Source organism: Grampus griseus (assembly GCF_964374135.1).
Source record: "Grampus griseus genome assembly, chromosome: 10".
NCBI classification, from domain to species: domain Eukaryota; kingdom Metazoa; phylum Chordata; class Mammalia; order Artiodactyla; family Delphinidae; genus Grampus; species Grampus griseus.
In genome coordinates, this window is record NC_139004.1 from 72,549,990 (window position 1) to 72,570,857 (window position 20,868).

Below are 20,868 nucleotides of genomic sequence, written 5' to 3' on the forward strand. Positions count from 1 at the left end.
ACTAGTAGCCCTTCTAGGTATCATAATATTTTTTCTCATTTAAAAAATAATACATGCTAGCAATGGAAAAATACATAAAGTATAAAGAAAATAATAAGAATTATCCATAATCTTACCAATCCTAAGGATTATCACTGTCAATATTCTCTCTCAATCTTTTTTTGGTATATATGGATATCCATTCATGCATTAACTTTTTAAAAACAAATATTACCCCTACCATATATAGGTTTGTATCCTGCTTTTTCATTCTTGTCCTAAGTATTTTCTTATTTCATTAATATCCTGTATATGTCTTTGAACACATTTCTGATTTTGTCTGTAGCATACATTCCTAGGGATAAAATTTTTTGGCTCAAACAGTCAGATACAAGTCAGAAGTCATGGCGTATCACCTGAATCCTGCTACCCATACTAAAAGCCCAATATAACATGGTTGGTTTATAACTTACTTGTTACAGAATGGCTATTTTAAAGAATTAAATACTTATTTAATTTATAATGACAAAATATAAAATTTTGACAAGGTTTCAAAATAATCACATAACAAAAGTATTAATGGCCTACAAATATTCCTCTCTATACCCCATGGAAATATCTAAAAAAACACATACCTTTCCTTTGCAACAACAATACCTAGTAATTGATCTTCAAGTCCTTCTGGAGTTATCATGAAATTGAGCAAAGATAGCTTTGTAGCCAGCTCTGGCATATAGTGTGGATTCCTCAGCTTTGTGGTGATATAAAACTTGAAATCAAAGGAATACTCAATAATGACCTCACCAAGTCTGATGCAATCAATGCCACCTGTATTTCAGAAAAAAAATGCAGAATAAATAAGCCAAAGTTACATAGCCCATCCCCCCTGTTAAAGCCCTTCCTAGGTTACAAGTAAAAAGTCATAAAGTAATTTCAAATAGAATACAAAAAGGTGTTGCAAAAGTCACATATAACACAGAGGCAAGTAAGCAATTATACAGCAGGACTCATTAATTCTGGGGTACTATAAGACATTTTCTCTGGTTGTCATGGAGCCTTCTAAATCAAGATTCCTTTTGATCTTACTTCTTCCATTACTTTTCAATAATGATTCCAAAATTATTTATATATTGCTAAAGCTCTTAAAAGTACTAGAGCTTGACAGAGATAAAATTTTTATAAGCAGAAAGATACATGGTGGGCAACGTCAACCTAAAGTCAACTCTGGTCCACATTAACCACTACTATTCATAGTAATGGACTTTGTGGGGTCCTTGGTCACAAGATAAAGGAATTTCAGGCTGGCTTCAACTTCATGTTCTCTACTGAACAACAGTCTAGGTAACAGTGATTAAGGCAATGAAGGTATTTACTTTAGAATGTCTGATACTTGTTCCAAATTTCCTTTCATGCATAACAACGACACAGAAGTTCTGCGTTAACATTATTATTAAAATATGTAGTGCTTTTCTTGCCTCAGAGATAATCCAATCACCTTTCAGTTCTACCAACTAATATCAATTGATTTCTACCTTGTTTAAAAGTTTGTCTAAGTAGTAAAGGCTCCAAAGACGGATCCAGTTCTTCACCAACATTTTCTAATAGAAGTGGAGTTCCAAACTGAATACAGTTTTCCAGTGTTCTCATATAGTCTGAATCTGATAGCTTAATAACACTAAGCTGATTTTCTTTCTCAGAGTTTTTGATCCATTTATTGGCTTGACCCTGGGGGTCAATCATTAAAGGCCTAGAATATAATAAGAAATATTCTGAGGGGAATAAATAGATGTTGAGATTTCTTTAAAATTATATAATTTACATAATAAACATCATCATCAATCTGTACAAATACGAAGTGTTTCACGTACATTACCAGGATTAAGCTTCACAAAATTCCTGTGAGAAAAAAGTGAAAAGGAGTTTTATTCTCATTTATTTATTTATTTATTTGTTTGTTTTTGTGGTACGCAGGCCTCCCACTGTTGTGGCCTCTCCCGTTGCCGAGCACAGGCTCCGGACGCGCAGGCTCAGGGGCCATGGCTCACGGGCCCAGCCGCTCCGCGGCATGTGGGATCTTCCTGGACCGGGGCACGAACCCATGTCCCCTGCATCGGCAGGCGGACTCTCAACCACTGTGCCACCAGGGAAGCCCCCCGTCATTTATTTTTGAAGTGAAGAAATTCAGTCTCAGGGAGTACTTTGCCCAAGGTTCTAAGGTTAAAAAACTAGTTCAATGTCAGAAGTAGGACAAAGAGCTGTGTTTTTTCCAACATAACATACTGTTTTCATGGTAATTTTAATACATGTCATCTGTTAACATAATATAAAAAATAATCCTATGTATTTGATAAAAACTTAAAATAAGAGATCCACTAGCCTATAACGGATTTCCTTAGGTTATGAGTAGAACCATAAACTAAGTTTCCAAGTTTAGTTTAGTATATATTTGAGATCTATTTAGGAATTTTTTCTACGTAAGTATGGTACAGACTTTGTGTTTAAGAACATATGATTCATGGTTTCAGAGAATCAAAATATGATGTGCTTTCCTCTTCTTCAGTGATGATGCTGTCTTAGGTTCCTTTTATATTCAGTACAGTGCATTAAATTATCTTTTAAAAATATAAGCACAGAAAGGGGAGTTTTCATTCCATGTCACTTTGCCTTTCCCATTCTCCTTCTGTTTCAACAGCTTCTAGGGATAAAAATCCCCTTTCCCTTTGCCTAAAAATAAGCTCTTTAATCAACTACTCCCAGATAACTTTGTTCTTTTATTTTCTTTCCTTTCCAAAAAACAAAACAATCCAATACTAGCTGACTGGTTGTTTTCTTTCTCTGCTCAAACTGTGCTGAAATCTTATTGAAAGCACAAAAAAGTACAAACACTAGTTAAAATTTACTTTTGCTATCATACCAAACAGAGGAAAAGTGTTCTGGAAATGAGAAAGTTATTTTGCACACAATTGCTTAAAAGTTGTCTAGTAATTAGACTAGATGCTTTTAGTACCTTTCAAGGCCCTGTTTAAAGGGACATTTTTTCTTCCTTACATATCCTTATTATTGGAAAAATATGGTATTTGTTCATTCCCCTGCAAAAAGTAACTATTTCTGTCAATTAAGATTTTTAATGCCTATCAATATTCTTGGTAAAACCTAAATCAATGTTCTCAGCAATGCAATAATTAGAGATCCTGTTTATTCTAAAAGAAATCCAACTTCTACTTAATACAACTTTCTGTATTACAAATACAATTGGAAAATTGAGTTGTGTCCATCAGAGAAATAACACCATGCCAAGTTATTTGTATTCTGTATGTACATGACTGTAGGTATGAAAGTAATGCTCATCTACATTTGAGATCTTTGGGCAGTCTGAAGAAAAAAGCATTATCAATCTATGCTTCTGACAGAGGTAGTAATTTTGGGGAAAACAAAGCTTTGCTGTTAAGTAGCCAGTAGCCAGTGTTGTATTAGTAAACGATAATAAAGCAGAAGAGTAAGTATTTTCATTGTGGTTAAAAAGTAAGCAAGGGGGGGCTTGGTGGCGCAGTGGTTGAGATCCGCCTGCCGATGCAGAGGACACGGGTTTGTGCCCCGGTACGGGAAGATCCTATATGCGGCGGAGCAGCTAGGCCTGTGAGCCAGGGCCGCTGAGCCTTCGCGTCTGGAGCCTGTGCTCCACAACCAGAGAGTCCACAACAGTGAGAGGCCCGTGTACCGCAAAAAAAAAAAAAAAAAAAAAAGTAAGCAAGGGGCTTCCCTGGTGGCACTCCATGGTATGCAGTGACATCTTTAAAGGAAAAAAGGAAAACCAAAAGAATCCAAAAAACTGTCAACTCAGAATTCTAAACCCAGCAAACAATATCTTTCAAAATGAAGATGAAATAAAGAAAAAAAGCTAAATGAATTAATTGCCAATAGACCTGTACTCAGGAAGTGCTGAAAAATATTTGTCAGGCAGAAGAAATATGAAAATAGATAGAAACATAAAGAAATGAAGAAGTCTAAGGGCATTCCCTGGCATCCCAGTGGTTAGGGCTTGGTTCTTTCACTGCTGTGACCCAGGTTCAATCCCTGGTTAGGGAACTAAGATCTTGTAAGCCGTGCCACCACAAGGCCAAAAAAGAAAAAAACAATCAAAAAGTCCAAAAATGAACATAAACATAAAAGACATTTTTCTTATATTTAAGCACCCTAACATAATTACTGTCTAAAGCAAAAATAGTAACAATGTATTGTGGGATTTATGACATATGAAAAATAAAATATACAATAACAGCACAATAAATAGGAGAGAGACATTGGAACTATACTGTTGAAAGATTCTTATACTATATGTGTAGCAGTATATTGCTATCTGAAAGTATTCAGAAACTAAAGATGTGTATTGTAAACTCTAGAGCAAACACTTAAAATAGGGAATATATAACCAACAAGCAAATAGTGGAGATAAGATGGAATCATAAAAAAATTCAATTAATCCAAAGCCAGGTGGAAAAAGAAGATAAAAGGAACAAAGAACAGATGAGACAAACAGAAAAGAACTTGTAAGACAGTAGAGTTAAATCTAAATGTATCAATAATTCCATTAAGTATAACTGATCTAAATACTCTGATTACAAGTGAGAATTATATCAATTATATCTCTATTTTAAAAAACAGAAAAAAAGTCATGTAATCCCTCCCATTTAAAAGCTTCAAATGGTTGGTAATGTTCTGCATCTTGATTGTGGCAGGGATCATATGACCATAGGCCTTAATCAAAATTCATAAAATACTGCACCTAAAAAGGGTGAATTTTATTGTATATATCATATCTCAATAAACCTGACATAAAATTAAAGAAAAAATAAAGTGATGAGAAAAACAAAGACATTTTCAGACCAATTCACAAGTCCTTACTAAACGAAAGACTGAAGGGACAAAGATAGCATTACAAATCAGTGAGGAAAGGAAGAATAACTCAATAAATGCTGCTGGGGTAAATGGTTATCATTATCAAATAAATAAATAAAATTAGATCCTTACCTTTCATCACATCCAAAGATGCAAAAAGAAGCAAGCAACAGGGTTCTAACTGTGAACTGCTTTCCCAGTTCACGACTCTGTTTCTGAGAACTATATTCTTGACCTACTCATGTGTGTTACTACAATGGCTTGGCCCCCAGCCATAGGTGACAAGACCTAGTATGGATATTTGTCCCACACTAAACTAATCAGATTTTTCTCTCATGGGAATTTGAACTTGTACTTAATGGTTCTGGTTAATGTATATTATTCAACTGATGTGTTTTGTGAACTTAGGAACTAAGGCTTCATTAGGGAATGGCCATGTGTACAGAAGAACAGAATCAGCATATAATCAGAGACAGACCAATGAAGCAGCTGCACAGAGAAAAACACAGAAAATAGGTCCTACAGTGAGGGAGAGAAAGAGAGACAGAGGGAGAGATTGAGACTGATTGGGAGAGATACCAATTTTCATTGGTATTTTCATTACAAAAGCCTACTGGCTCAACTTTTCTCTGAGGTACACTTAAGATACTCTAAAGTGAGTAGCCAAAAGAGTGAACATTAGTTACATTACTGGGTTCTGCTGTTAGGAGGCAGAGAGAAGAGATTAAGCCTCTGTGGTCACTTACAGTGTCCAGAAGGATGATAGCCATAGATGAACACATTGGTCCCAACTGGCAAGAAGTGAAGTCTGGTCTATAAGGATGGAGACTCATCCCTCAGAACTGACCCAGTCCATGACTTATTGACCAGACAGTCCAAAAATAACAGGTAGAAAGGAGTAACACCATTGAAATATTACTGTATTAGAAGAGTCATCTTTCTGCCAGAAAATGACAGATTGTTTTCTTCAATTTACATACAATCCTGAAACCTCTGGTTTCCCTGGATTTCAGTTAAGCCTTATAGATATCCTAATAGCATTTTTGAACTGCAATTTAAAAAATCTGAATGGCCACCAAATGCATAGAAAAGGGTTCTAAAACAGAATACTCAGGGTCAAATATTCTGTTAAATAGAACTTGCCCTGCTTTACAAGAGAACACATTTTCTGGAATAGCTAATTACACTTCCTCGGATTGTAATAAATTTTACTAATTGCCTAGAAGTTTCAACCTAAGGATGTTCACTCTCAAGTAAAATTTTGAGTGGATAAGCACTCAAAACACATACATCAGTATTTCAGTAAAATGATACTATCAGTATAAAGGAGACTTAGACATCTTGAAGTATCTAGTAAGTTTTCCAAAGAATGTAATAAACAATACCTCAAACTTTTAGAATGTAAGATTTCCTTGTATCTTTAATGTATCTTATATCCCAAAAGAAGACTGAAATTTCCATTACAGTTATAAAGGTAGCAAATGGGATACCCTATTCCACATTTCACTTAACATAATAAATAAGAACAAGGATTTGGAAGTTAAATTGCCTGGGTTCAAATTCTTACTCCACCATTTACTAGCTCAGTTATCTCACTACATTTCAAATTAGTAAATCACTGTGGGCCTCAGTCGTCTCATCTGTAAAATGGAATAATAAGAACTAACTCATAGGAATTTGTGAGGATATAAGGCACTTACAAAGTACCTCAAGAATATAAGAACTCAATAGTATCTATCATAGTATATTTGACATAAGATCCCAAGAAAAGACTTAAATTAGATGACAACATGACTAAATAACCATTTATAGGAAACTATTTCTCAGATGAGAGTAATTTCCCAAGTTTTTGAAAGTGATATAAATAAAAGGATAACAATAAAAACCATTTGGAAAACTCATATAGTTATCACACTATCAGTGATAGTGTTGAAAAATATACATGAAATTGCATAAATTATTGTTATAGTATCATGAAAATGGGTAGAAATACCTAGTTAAAATAAATACATTGAATAGCCAAAACCTGCCAACGGCCCAAGTGTCCGTCAACAGGAAAATGCATAAAGTTATATAGTCATGTAATGGAATACTACTCAGCACAAAAATTAGTAAGATTATGCTGTGTGGAAAAAGCCTTATACAAAAGACTACATACAGTATGATTCCATTTATATGAAGTTCTAGAATAGGCAAAACTAACCTGTGATGGAAAATAATCAGAATAATAATCTCCTATGGGATGAGGGTGGGGATTTACTGGGAAGGGACAAAAGAGAATGTTTTATACCTTGACAGAGGTTTGGGTTGCACAAGTGCATACTTTTGTTAGAACTCATTGAATGGCATAGTTTTAAGTTTTGTGTATTTCATTGTATGTAAATTTTACCTCAAAAGAAAAAAAAAAAACAAATATTGAACTTTAGTTAATGGTATGCATGCTGAAATATTTGGAAGGAAGTAGATCCATGTCTGCAACATATGTTGAAATACATGAAAAAGGATGAGTTGATGGATGGATAGAGGGATAGATAAGAATAATAAAATGTTAATTGTAGGATCTAGGAAGTAGTAGCTATACAGGCACTTTAAAATCCTTTCAACTTTTCTCTATATTTGAAAACCTTAAAATAAAATAATTGAAAAATAAATACTTTATGTTCCTTACCAACGCCTGGAGTTATTAACAATCACTCCATTGTCTATGGAGAAAGTATCTGTAGGCAATCCAGCAATATTCCAAGCTCTAATTTTTACTGGATCACCCAGGGTCTTACTCAATGAGAACTCCTCTGAACATGGGATTTTTTTTTGCTGTAAGAAATAAACAAATTTCTTTTGATGTTTTCTCTTGTCTTGTTGATTGAAATATTGTTAACATTAAAATACTGATTTGTTATTAGATATTGTTTAATAATTCTAAAGAACAAAAAGAAAACTGAAAGGAAAGTTGGACTATGGAAGTATTTTACTGATCAAACAAGAAGAAAAAAAGAAAAACCCCATATTTTCAGTCATTTCTCCCCTTCTCTGTTTTTATTATCATCTTTTCCCCCCAGATACCCCAACACATACTTTAAGTGTTTTATATAAAGAAACTTATGAAATATAAAACCATTACCTTGCACAACATGCTCCAATCTTCTGTACATGTTTGTCGAAAGCCAGCAGTGAAAGCACCAAGGTAGGCTATTACTCCTGCTGATACTAAGACATCACCAGTCAAATTTTCATATACTATCTGAAGGTCATCTGCAGCTTGAGACCATCTGGGAGATTAATCAAAGGCAAAATAGCCTCATCATAGAGAATGATCTATGATAGTAATTGAAAGGGCTAGGGGCTTCTAGTCCAAACTCTATAACAAAATGCCATGAAATGTTGGGCACTTGCTTATCTATAAGCAAGGAGGTTGGGTCCCTTCTAGCTCTAACATGCTATAATATATATCTATGTTATACAAATGATAATCTACCTTTGATTATTAGAATATTAGGCATTTCTTACACGACTTGTTCTTTCAGAATAAGCAAAACAAAAAAACCACCAGCATTTTGTCTAATAATTTTAATCAGGATGATTTGGTCTAGTGGCCCTGCTATTTGTTCCTGAAAAACATAGGAACATTTGCAATTCATTACCAAAAATTACATTTAAGTTGTATAGCAGCTGACATACTAATGCTAAGGTTGATATTTTTTTGCATTTAATGAAACCTTTACAATAAAAAGTGCATTACAAAACCATCCAATCTACCTTACAAAGTATTGTCAAAAGTATGTAACTTTATCATGCTATTCATTCAACAAATGTAGTTAATAACTATGATAGTTGGCTGGCCAGTACAAATAAATAGATTAAAATAAAGCTAACTGGCTTTGTTGTATCAAGTCAGTTATCCGAAATAAATTTAACAAAATGAACCATATATCCACTACTCCCTCCCATTTTATTATGAAAAATTTTAACATACATAAAATTGGAAAGAATTGCACAATGATCACCCACATACTCACCACTTAAAAATTACCATTTGTTTTATTTGCTTCTTTCTCTCTCTCTCTCTCTCTCTCTTTTTTAACATTTGAAAGCAAGTTGCAAACACCATCCTTGACATTGATATTCTGTTAGGAGAAGCTTAGCCAGGTACTTTATAGAAAGTCCCACAATCTCAACCAGCCATTTAAAAATCAGTAATCATAATAAATATCCAAAGAAAGTCACATATTCAAGCCCGACCTTATGAAATATTGTTAAAAGGAGTAGAAATCTGACCTTGATTTTTCTCCACCTAGTCCTCCAATTAGTTTTGAGGCTCTTTCAAGTTTCTTAGCACAGAGTTCCACCTGGTCTTCTAAACGAGCCTTTTCCTCAGTTTTCTCAAGAAATGTTGCTTGTAAATTTTCCAGATGATGTTCTACTTCTGCTAGTTCTGCTCTCTTCTGATTCAAAAGCTCCATTGTCTCAGCTAAGGACTTCTGAGCTTCTGTTAAGCGGGCTTTCTTAGGAGCCACTACCTGTTTGGGAACAATATATGCAGCTATAATGTGTACTATATAAAACTGACAATCGACATAATCCTTTATAGATATTATGAATTTTAAATGTTTATTTATGATTATAAATACATTTATCACTTATAACAATGAATTATACAAATTTTAAATGCCTTAAATCTTACATCATATTTTTATATGCAGAAAAGTAAAATATATTTCTATGTCTTATAAAATATATAAAATCATTCTGGACTAGCAAACAGTTATCTATAAAATAGGCAAGTTATTCTGGACTAATAAAAATGTCATAATATGTAGCAAGAATAGCATAATATATAGCAAAATAATGAGAAGTTGCCATTCAACTGCTGCAAAAAAAATAGAAAAACATGTAACAGGAGTTACAAATGCTTAAAAATACATGAAAGTGCTTTTTTTTTTTTTTTTTTTGCCATTTCCAAGTCAGCTTGGAAATTCTCAATGTCTTCCCAGTCAGCTGAGGCTTACATTTGCCTTGAGGGGATTAAGACAGTAGCAGTAATACAAAGAGAAATAAAGTCTCGGTGTTCAGCTTCACTACCAAAACTGAATTTTCCTCAACAAATCTTGAAAAGTGACACTTTGTTGAGAGAAAAAGAATTTTCTAAATTTCTTATTTTATTATGCTCATTAGTATCAATATATCAAGAATGGGTTCGGCCAACTTGATCAGAGTGTACTATAAGCCACCAGTAGAAGGAATTCACAAGATGACCAAAGAGAGCATATGTCCATTTGAAAGAAGGGAGACCTAAGTCTTCTGGTACATTGCTGTGAATGAGCTGAAGGGTAAGAGGAAGAGTGAGGCAAAGAATCGGATATTGGGGCTCCCCTGGTAGTGCAGTGGTTAAGAATCCTCCTGCCAGGCTCCCCTGGTGGCGCAGTGGTTGAGAGTCCGCCTGCCGATGCAGGGGACACGGGTTCGTGCCCCAGACTGGGAAGATCCCACATGCCGCGGAGCGGCTAGGCCCGTGAGCCATGGCCGCTAAGCCTGAACGTCCAGAGCCTGTGCTCCGCAACGGGAGAGGCCACAGCAGTGACAGGCCCACATACTGCAAAAAAAAAAAAAAAAAAAAGAATCCTCCTGCTAATGTAGGGGACACAGGTTCGAGCCCTGGTCTGGAAAGATCCCAAATGCCACAGAGCAACTAAGCCGCACCACAACTACTGAGTCTGCTCTCTAGAGCTCACGAACCACAACTACTGAAGCCTGTGTGCCTAGAGCCCCTGCCCCGCAACAAGAGAAGCCACTGCAATGAGAAGCCTGTGAACTGCAACGAATAGTAGCCCCCACTCACTGCAATTAGAGAAAGCCTGCACACAGCAACCAAGACCCAGTGCAGACAAAAAAATAATAATAATAAAAGGATCAGATATTGAATTAGGAAGCTCCACTTTCTACTTTGGACTTTGAAGAAGACCTTGCTGGATATCTCCCTTCAACCCCTCCATAAAAACATGAGACAGGTGCATCAGAATTAAAATAGCATGTGGAGGTGTAGAGTGGAAAGTCAGAAAACAACCTGAATACCTTAGATTCTCAGCTTTATAGAAAGGATCCAGAAGATTCCACATGTGTTAATTAGCTGAGTTGAGAGCTTGCCGACCTGCTGAGATTACTATGGGGAGGGACAAGATGTTCAAATGGAAGAACATCCATTAAAATTAATTTTAGGGCTTCCCTGGTGGCGCTGTGGTTAAGAATCTGCCTGCCAATGCAGGGGACACGGGTTCGAACCCTGGTCCAGGAAGATCCCACATGCCACGGAGCAACTAGGCCTGTGCGCCACAGCTGCTGAGCCTGCACTCTAGAGCCCATGAGCCACAACTACTGAGCCCATGTGCCACAACAAGAGAAGCCACCGCAGTGAGAAGCCTGCGCACCGCAACAAAGAGTAGCCCCCACTCACCGCAACTACAGAGAGCCTGTGCGCAGCCAAAAATAAATAAAAATAAAGTGAATTTACTTAAAAAATTAATTTTATTTCTTTAACAGGTGTATAAAGGTCTACTCCCCTGAAATTTACAGTCACAGTCTGTACCTCTCTACAGGTACATATACCTTATTAAGAATATCTTCTCAATCATTACAGCCTGATCACTCATCCTACACTCTGAGGTTGTTCTAAACACATGCTATCATGTATTTCCATGGGTATTTTTATTTATATTTCCTGCTCCCCTTGGTAGAATTCTGCAGGCTCCTGAGGACAATGCCAGTGTTTCCTTGGTCCTTTGCTAGTCAAATTTACAAAATGCTCTTAACCATTCTCTGCTCTCCCAGGAATTTGGCCTCAGTGGGTACTCCAAAAAAGACTCCCTATCACTGCATGCCATGGCTTGATTCCACGCTCCGCCTCTTAACCCTACTGGAATTTCTTACTTCTGACCTTTGCATCAAGATTTTAATCTGCCACTTTGCCCTTGGTGTTTTGGATTTTTCTTTGCTTCTGCAGTCCCCTCATAAAACTTAATTCTCTTGCCCCAGGTCCCTGTAGCTATAGGTCAGTCTGGCCAACTCCAATGATCATCCCTGCTCTCACTTACACTAGTCCCAAACAGGTTATGTCACACATAAGTATTCTCTTCATGTACTAGATACTCAGTTAATGTCTGATGATTATGCTGCAGCAGGACAAATTCTTTGTGGTATCACTTTTAGAAACTTCTTAACTAGTAAATATCGGCATAGATTTTAACTTATGGGAATATTTCAACACAAAATGGATGCGCTGATCCTCAAAATACCTTTGCAACTCTGTCATACACTTCCATAGCCATGATCCACTTACACAGACCCTCAGCTGCAGAGGAAGCTTTAGCAACCTTAGGGGGATCAAATTCAGGGTTTGTTAAGTATTCACCACGAATCTTCTGCATAACAGTCACCTATAAAACAAAGATTTAGATCTTAAGATTTCAACATATATCACGCAACCATAGATGAAAAATTAATCATACACAGTAAAAAAAAAAGTATATAAAAAAGTTATGTTGTCTTTAAAAACCAAGGTGAGTACTTTGAGATATTTTTAAAATAAGCATAATTGTAGCAGTCATATTTGTGAGCAAAATATGCAAACTTATTACAGATAGTGAAACAAGGTACTTCTTCCAAAAAAATTAAAAGACTTGTGTAGTTTGGGAAAACATATGGAAATAAGGAAGAACAATTAAACATAAATAAATAGAAGTTTGGATGAAAAACAACTATACTTTTTTACCTCACAAATTTGTATATCCAATTTATTAAGAAATAAACTATTATAAGGCACTTGGAGAACTCTTTCATGTCAATAATACACTAAAACAGTAATTTATTCAATGACTTTTGATGGTCTGAAAGAGGAGAGGTTTTATGTATTATGAGAATTCATAATAGTCATTAATAAATAAAATATTCATTTATTTATTATCTTAATTCTAAAGACAGACTATCTTCTTACGTTTTATATAATATTGCAAAATGTTAAAGATTTTATACATCTTGGCAAAATTACATTTGTAGAAAAAATCCAATGAAACTCACCGGAATGTTGTCCTTGTCATATTCTCTCAAATCTCTTAGGAAATTCATATCTCCCAGAAGTTTTTTGCTAGGTCCCCAGTAATCCAATATCTATAAATAAAATTTATGGAAACTTATTAGATGTGCAATTAAATATGCTTGATATAAAACTTTTCTTCTTGAGGTTTAAGATATATTAATCCAGAGAAACTATACACTGTACTTTCAAAATATAAACCTACATCTCCTTGGAAATGAAATAAAGAGACTTCTCTCCCTGAGAACATGTTAAGCATATCAAATATTTAAAATATGTATATGAACTTATATATTGACTTTATTATTAAAAATTAAACATTAGAAGGCAAAAGATATGATTATTTCTCTTTAGAAAACTTAAGAAAAGCAGCTGGTATAAACACCATCACAATTTTCATATAAGAAAATATATTTTTTTAATTTCAACTTTTATTTTCCATTAATCTTGACTTTCAAACCAGAAAGGTAGTGCCATAGACTGAAAGTTTGTGTCCTTTCCCCAAATTCGTATGCTGAAGCCTACTCCCCAGTGTAATAGTATTTGGAGGTGGGGTCTTTGGGAGGTGGTCTTTGGTGTGAGAAATAGACCTCAGAGAGGTCCCTCACGCATCCACTATGTGAGGACACAACAAAGAGATGGTAGTCTATAAATCGGGAAGTGAACCCTCACCAGACACTGAATCTACTGTAGTCTTGATTTTGGACTTCCCAGCCTCCAGAAGTGTGAGAAATAAATTTTTGTTATATATAAGCCACCCCTATCTGTGGTAACTTGTTATAGTAGCCCAAATGGACTAAAACAGGTAGCAAATACTTTTCTTATAGAAAATCTCCTCACCTACCTAGACTTCCCAAGTGGAATAGAGAAGAGAAAGCAGAAAGACAAAGATTATACACTGCTCTGTCAGTTATAAGATAAAGCACATGGTACTTGTGCTAATAAAAGGTGTTAAATAAGTAGCTGAACATTCTTTTTATTAATTTCAGAAGCCTGATGGGGTGTATGTGTATGTCTATCTGTGTGTGCGTGAGAATAACTTGTTAAGGTAAGAGCCTATTTATTTTCTTTATCTTTATTATGTCAACGAAGGATAGAATGGCCAAAAAAAAAAATCCCAATTCTCCAATTCAGGAATTCAAACCTAGGTATTGTAAAAACCTGAAAAGAAAATAAGTCTATAAATTTAGTTTAGGATAGATGTTACACCATCTTTTTTAAGGGAGATACCTTTGAATAATAATTGTAATAACAACAACTAACATTTAGTAATAAATATGTAATATTTATTATTATAAACAGGTTACTGTTTATAAGGCCTTATACGTAAGAGCTTTATATGTATTAACTAATCTAATCCTTGCATTAACTTTGTGAGGCAGGTACTATGACAATCCTCTTTTTACAGAGTTCCACAGAGGTTAAGCATCGTCCCCAGGGTCACATTGCTAGGAGGGTCAGAATTTCTGAATATAGACATTCTGGCTCCAGAGCAAATGCTTTTAACAATGTCACTGTACTGCTTAACAGCAGAATTTTTTGAATGCTCAGAAACACCTATATAACCATATCACATTCTTGAGACTCTTAGCTGGAAAAGCACAGGTGTCTCACTGTTCATTCAACCCCACCCCATGACAGTGGGGAGTTCCGCATAGACAGAAAAGGAGATGGAAACAACCGGAACTACATTTTTCTGATGCTATACTGCCTTAGCTTTATCTAGGATACATATAATCTGGAAAACAATATATCTTCCCTGAACTGGGTACTGTTGACATTTAATTTGATAATAGTTGCTGTACAGTGTTCTGTACATTCATGAATATGATATAAATCTGTGTCTAGTTATTACCTTCCCTCCAGTTCCTGAAGGATCTGAAACTTTTTCTGGTTTTATATCTTTCATAACACAAACAGCTGCCATAACTAGTTTAACACCAGATGGAGGATTCTTCATTGACTTCACAATTGTAATGTCAGCTGGCTAAATAAAAAGAAAACAGGGTATCTTCAGAATAGCCTACTTTTAAATAATAAGAGTTTCAAAAATAATGTTGGAGAATAATAAAAGCATAAATTTTCATTTGAAACTAATTGTTTTTTGCTTTGCATGGTTATGAAAGAATTAACAAAAGAGAACTTAAGTACAGTAAACCAATGGTTCCCAAGTGTTTGAGAGTTCATAGGTCCTTATGAGAATATGGTGACAGCTAAGAATATTCCAGAGAAAATATTTTTGCGCACATGCACAAAATTTTTATATAGTCACATGCCAAGCCCACACATGGAATCCACGTTAATAACCCTAAGTTAAATAAAGACTTAATTCTATATTTGCTTACATGTTAGCTTTACCCACCAAAAATGAAAGAAGAGGTAAGTTCCAATTCCAAACTTATTTTCTAAAAAGGTATATATTATTACGACAGACACAACTGATTCAGTTAGTTATTATCCACTCCAGTATCCTTCTGACTACCCTTGCAATTGCTGGAAAGCTAAAAATTTATCTTAGTTTCCCATGCAGCTAGAGTTGTGGGAGGTCGTTAGGTCCTACCATCAGATCACTTGAGTGATACTAGAATTCAGAATGAATAAGTGAGGAGACTCAGGGCACGAGGCATCTGTTTTGCTGATATGGATTATGGTGGAGGCAATATGGCTCTGTAAGAAGGCTCTGCAGGCTTCCAACTCAGAGGGATCATTCCTCTGGTAGATTAGTGCCTCAGTTTAGCTTTGTGAGTCATTCCTGGCAGCTCGGCCTAGAATCTATTTACTTAGCTCTTCCAAGAATTCTGTAATTTATTTATAAAATTCCCTAAAGAATCTCTGCTAACACTAAATAGTCAATTCACTTCTCTGCAACTGAACCCTAACTCTTTTCTATGATACAGTATTTGATACTAGGAAGGGTACAAACAACTGAAAGGGAAACCTGATACTGATAACTTGAACTGGTGGTGTTTAAAGGCATCAAGAATCCTGTGAGTATCAGAGGATACAGTACTGAAAGTCCATGGTACACAGTGATAAAAGTTACCTAAATTCATGCTCATGGTCGTCTAGAATGGAGTGTCTATTAAAAACAAACTTTGTCAAAATGATTGGCTCCTGTGATAAACGTCTAAGGAGAGAATGAATAAAGACTACTGGGTAGAATGTGGCTTTTAAATGTGACAGAGAGCAGACATGAAGAAAATAATAAGCTCAGAATTTTAATATTAAAATTCTGGTTAAATTCCTGGTTCACAGCACAGTGACAGTTTCTAAATATAAATGACCTAACACAATCTTAAGTCTTACAACTACAAGTCTGATATAACTGAAAATCAGATATAGAGTTTGATCCTGAAGATGCTGAATTACTGATAGGTTGAGCTCGCCATCTTGTCAGGTATCTTATGTGAAAGTTGTAGCGGTCCCTAAACTTTCTGGCACCAGGGACCGGTTTCATGGAAGACTATTTTTCCACAGGTGGGGGGTGGAGGGTGGCCGGGGGATGGTTCAGTTGATACTGCAAGCCATGGTTCAGGCGGTAATGCGACCGATGCAGATCGGCAGATGAAGCTTCGTCTGCCCGCCGCTCACCTTCTGCTGTGCGGCCACATTCCTAACAGGCTGCGGACCAGTAGCGGTCTACGGCCTGGGGGCTGGGGACCCCTGAGTTAGGGCATTGATTAGGAAAAAAGGCAAAGAATGGGGTCTGAATATCCTGAACTTCCATACTACACTGGGCCTCCCTAGTCAACAGAAGCTGGTCTCTCTGCTCTGTTTGGTGAGGTTATTCTGGTTTTGCCTAAAGACCCTGTAGAGTCATACACAACATAGTGTAATGCAGACAGGTGTGACCCACATCTATATTGGAAATGATCTTTAGGTTTTGCTGTACATGCATGTCCAGAAGGCTGCAGAAAGGTAGCTCAACATTCTATTTAACATATGCCTCCTGGTCCATGTACAGAACCACTGTGGCCTCTTGGAGATTATTCCATTCCCACTGGAATATCCTGAATGAAAATTATAAATAATACATGAAAAGCAAAAAATATAAGATAACAGTATAGCAAAAAGGAATTGTTAAGAGTCAAGTTTCATTTGACTGGACAAAAAAAATATAATACCACCCACTGAAAGTGAACTACACCGAATTAACCAAGTGTCTCTATGCAGTTTTACTTTGTTGATGAAACACAAGCTAATTCAAACACTCGCCTTTAGTGTATCCAGTGCAGACAGAGCTGCTTCCAAAGCTGGAATCGCCTCAGCTAGATCACTTTCACACTCATTTTTCAGAGCTTGGGCTTCTTCAGCCTTTCCGCTGGCTATCTCTTCATCAAATTTCACAAACTCTCTTTTTGCTTCCACTTGTGCAGATTCTTTCTCAATAATCTAAAGAAAAGAAAGAAAGAAATAAAGACATTTCCTTAAACATCCTAATGCTTTCTCTATCCTAGAGACAAAAGAACATTTGAAGATTAGGGAATCCGACATATCATTTTGAAGGATAAAATGAGGAGAAATGTAAATACACGTGACCTAATTTGGTAATGGGCTCCCCATCTGTCTTCAAAAACAACAGAAACCACACGGAACCCAATGAGTCAACTGAAAAGGGTAACATCCCTAAGATCTAGTGGCAAAAAAATTAAGGCTTATTTTCAAGGCTGATTTTACATATTTCAATTGTCCTCTGACATCAGTTTTTAAAAATTCAGGATACTTTACCTGCATCATATGTGCGTTTTCAATTTTAGCTTCCTCCAATTTGGGCTGTAACTGAACAAGCTCTATTTTCATTTCACCAACCTAAGTAAACAATCTGTCATTAGTTTTCATAACTACAATAGCTATGGAAGCCAAACAGAGAAAATTGAAACTTAAATGTATCATAAGGTACTGGGGACAGAAAACCTTAACTTTTTTTTTCCAGTTCTTCACATGATAAACAAAACCATGAGAGTGTGGCCAGTTTTCTTCACAAAAGACTTTATCTTCCTTGAGTATGACAGGGCAGTGGAAGAATGCAGTTGTTGAGGAAGAAAATCAGGTAGAAAAAAGGTGGCAGCTCGGGCTATCCCTATTATACTATGTGCCTGGTATACAGTGCGTCCAGACCACCCCAACACTCTGTTGCCTATGTTGAAATAATACTAATAAGTATTACTAGCACTTGACTCATTTAAAAAAAAACCCAATCTTATATTTAACCAGCTATTACAATAAAAAGTCAACCCTGACATTATATTCTCTCCAAATGCCAAAAAATTAAGAATAAAACTGGGTGTATTTGAGTCTGTGTGGTCTGGGAAACTCAGTGAACTTCTGTAAAATTCACTTTACTCATCTGTAAAATGAGGATCATAAAAGTGTCTACCTCATGGAGTTGTTATGAGGAATAATTGAAGGAATGCACATGAAGCACATAACACAGTACCTGGCACATAATATATTCTCAATAAATTATAGCTCTTCTATTTCCCATTATGTATTACCATTTGAGCAGCTCCTCAAATTTACCTGAGACTCAGCAAAAGCTAATTTGTCAAGTCCATTCACATATCGCTGTTTTGCTTCCATTACAGCTTGTTGCCTCTCAGTCAAAAGCTGTCGAAATGAGGCAATAAGTTCAAGGTAAGAAGTAGCAGTAACATAGTTATGTCGTCCTAATGTGTGCAAGAACCTAAAAGAGAGGCAGATAGCATATCTTACTATAAGTAATGGGTTTTACAGAGTAAGAAGTAAATTCGACATAGCATTAACAACAAACATTTAAGAATAAAGGTTAATTTTATTCAGAGGCTGCTGAATACTTGAAGTTTACAAAATCCTAGAATTTTACACAGAACCATTTCCTAATATCTTGTCTACAAAATATCAATGGTGTAGTTAAAAAGCACAAATCAACAAAGATATGTCTCAAAAGAGAACTATAGCAAGAAAGATATAGGTAGGTCTTTTTACATGTTTCATATGCCAGGAGGATCTAAGAGACCCAAGATACTGTACAAAAGTATAGTAGGAAAGGGGACTGCAGATAGCATAGCAAGAATGAGTCATCATTCCTTGCACACGTGTCACATGTTGGTTGAACAGGGTTTGGCCAGAAATATGAGACTACTACCCATACACATAAAAACAATGGATGCAATGATGTTTCACAGCAAGTATGTAGACTAGAGCCCACTGATTGGTGTTAACTGTCCAAGCCAAACATGCTAGCTGGCCGTAAAACTCTGGCAATATACTATGAGCATCTTTGAAATGAGGATCTCAGAGATGAACAGAGGTAAAGCTTATACTTTTAAGGCATCCACAGCCCACCAACCATCTCCCTCCTTGTCTGAGAACTTCCAACCAGTGCCCCAAGAGCAATGTTTGTTCTGTGAAACCTGCCACCATAACCACAGCAGATCAGAGCAGGATTGGGCACTGGACACAAACAAGGCTAATCATATTTTGGAATAAATTGAGACTAGAGAGCTGGAACAGCCAATCAATCTCTGCTACAGCTGGAATTGCAAGAAGTAAAATTGAGAATCGAGAGGCACACAGTTTCCTCCATATATACTGGGAAGTAAAAAGTTCAGTCTGTAAAGAGAAAGAAGAAAGCAGATGCCCCAAGAGAAACAGGGATGAGAAACAGAGAAAAAGCATTTCTGGGTTTGTGGTGGCTTTTTAACTCCTGCTTCCAGTCACTTCTAAGATACAGCTGTATTCTTTCCCTTAAACTTTGTAAGGTATCCCTGTATCTTTGTAATAAATTCCTCTCTTTGTGAAACCTAGATCAAGTAGCTTTCTATTACTTACAAGTCTTAACTTATTAAATGATTGGAGAGACTTAGAAGCCATAGAAATCTTATTAAAATTTTAGGCTTTCACAAAAAAAGATGCTTTAAAATACAAGGCATTATTGTAAAATTTATTAATATTAACCTTTCTGAAAGATGCATAATGGAAGTGTGAAAGTGTTTGCAGATTGGAACTATCTCTCGTCGTTCAACTTCAGTAAGCTCCAGTGTTTCTAAGAATTTCACAGCTACAAGTTCAAGAGCGTCTTCCGGCCATGGCTAAAAATAAGAAAACGAAAAGCAAATAAAAGTTAAGACGATTAGTCACACTTCAGTTATATAAATTGTCTTCCTGTGTGAGAAGAATTTGAGGTTGAGAAAATTAAAACCTTAATAGGGAAAATAGAATTAGGGGGATTAAGGGCACAATGAAAGATCTAATAAATATTTTATACAGTAAAATTAAAGATAACGCAATATAAAGGAAAGGTAGATAATAATTTACATATCAAAGATATACTACACTGCTTCCCTAACTCTTCCACTTGGACATCTAGTAGGCACCCCAAATTTAGTAGGACAACGGCACAGGCTGCTTAGTTGCTCTCCTAATACCTATCAGCCCCCTTTCCTTAGGACTCCAATTTTATTCTAGATAGCAATATGCCCAGTTATAATACCACATTTCCTAGACTCCTTTGCAATTCAGAGTAAATAATGACATATAAGCAAGCTCTCTAGAGAATGACATAGAGCTGGCATGGGTCCTTTTTGCCCTACTTTCCATTATTCTACTTCGTTTCCGTAGCACAGATGTGAAAGCTGGAGATGTAGCAGCCACATTAGACCATATGATGACTCTGAAGATGGAAACCACATGCTAAGGATAGTAAAGAAGAACATGGGGGGCTTCCCTGGTGGCGCAGTGGCCTGCCAATGCAGGGGACGCGGGTTCGTGTCCGGTCCGGGAGGATCCCGCGTGCCGTGGAGCGACTGGGCCCGTGGGCCGTGGCCGCTGGGCCTGTGCGTCCGGAGCCTGTGCTCCGGAGAGGCCTGCGTACAGCAAAAAAAAAAAAAAAAAAAAAAAGAAGAACATGGGATTCTGATGACTTTGTTAAG

The 20,868-nt window shown here is 36.2% G+C and overlaps 1 protein-coding gene across 1 annotated transcript in view; it reads right to left on the reverse strand.

Moving 5' to 3' along the window:
* Window positions 1-20,868, reverse strand: part of DNAH12 (dynein axonemal heavy chain 12) — a gene marked incomplete at its 3' end in the record, with an annotated part of 211,639 nt that overhangs the window by 39,724 nt on the left and 151,047 nt on the right. The window contains exons 46-57 of the mRNA XM_082663999.1: window positions 19,895-20,028; window positions 18,479-18,641; window positions 17,687-17,767; window positions 17,170-17,350; window positions 14,814-14,941; window positions 12,943-13,032; window positions 12,162-12,302; window positions 9,151-9,392; window positions 7,997-8,144; window positions 7,544-7,689; window positions 1,512-1,726; window positions 615-807 (exon numbers count right to left, since the gene is read on the reverse strand). Coding sequence (XP_082520125.1) covers window positions 615-807; window positions 1,512-1,726; window positions 7,544-7,689; window positions 7,997-8,144; window positions 9,151-9,392; window positions 12,162-12,302; window positions 12,943-13,032; window positions 14,814-14,941; window positions 17,170-17,350; window positions 17,687-17,767; window positions 18,479-18,641; window positions 19,895-20,028 — 1,862 coding nt within the window. The remainder of the gene's footprint in view (window positions 1-614; window positions 808-1,511; window positions 1,727-7,543; window positions 7,690-7,996; window positions 8,145-9,150; window positions 9,393-12,161; window positions 12,303-12,942; window positions 13,033-14,813; window positions 14,942-17,169; window positions 17,351-17,686; window positions 17,768-18,478; window positions 18,642-19,894; window positions 20,029-20,868) is intronic.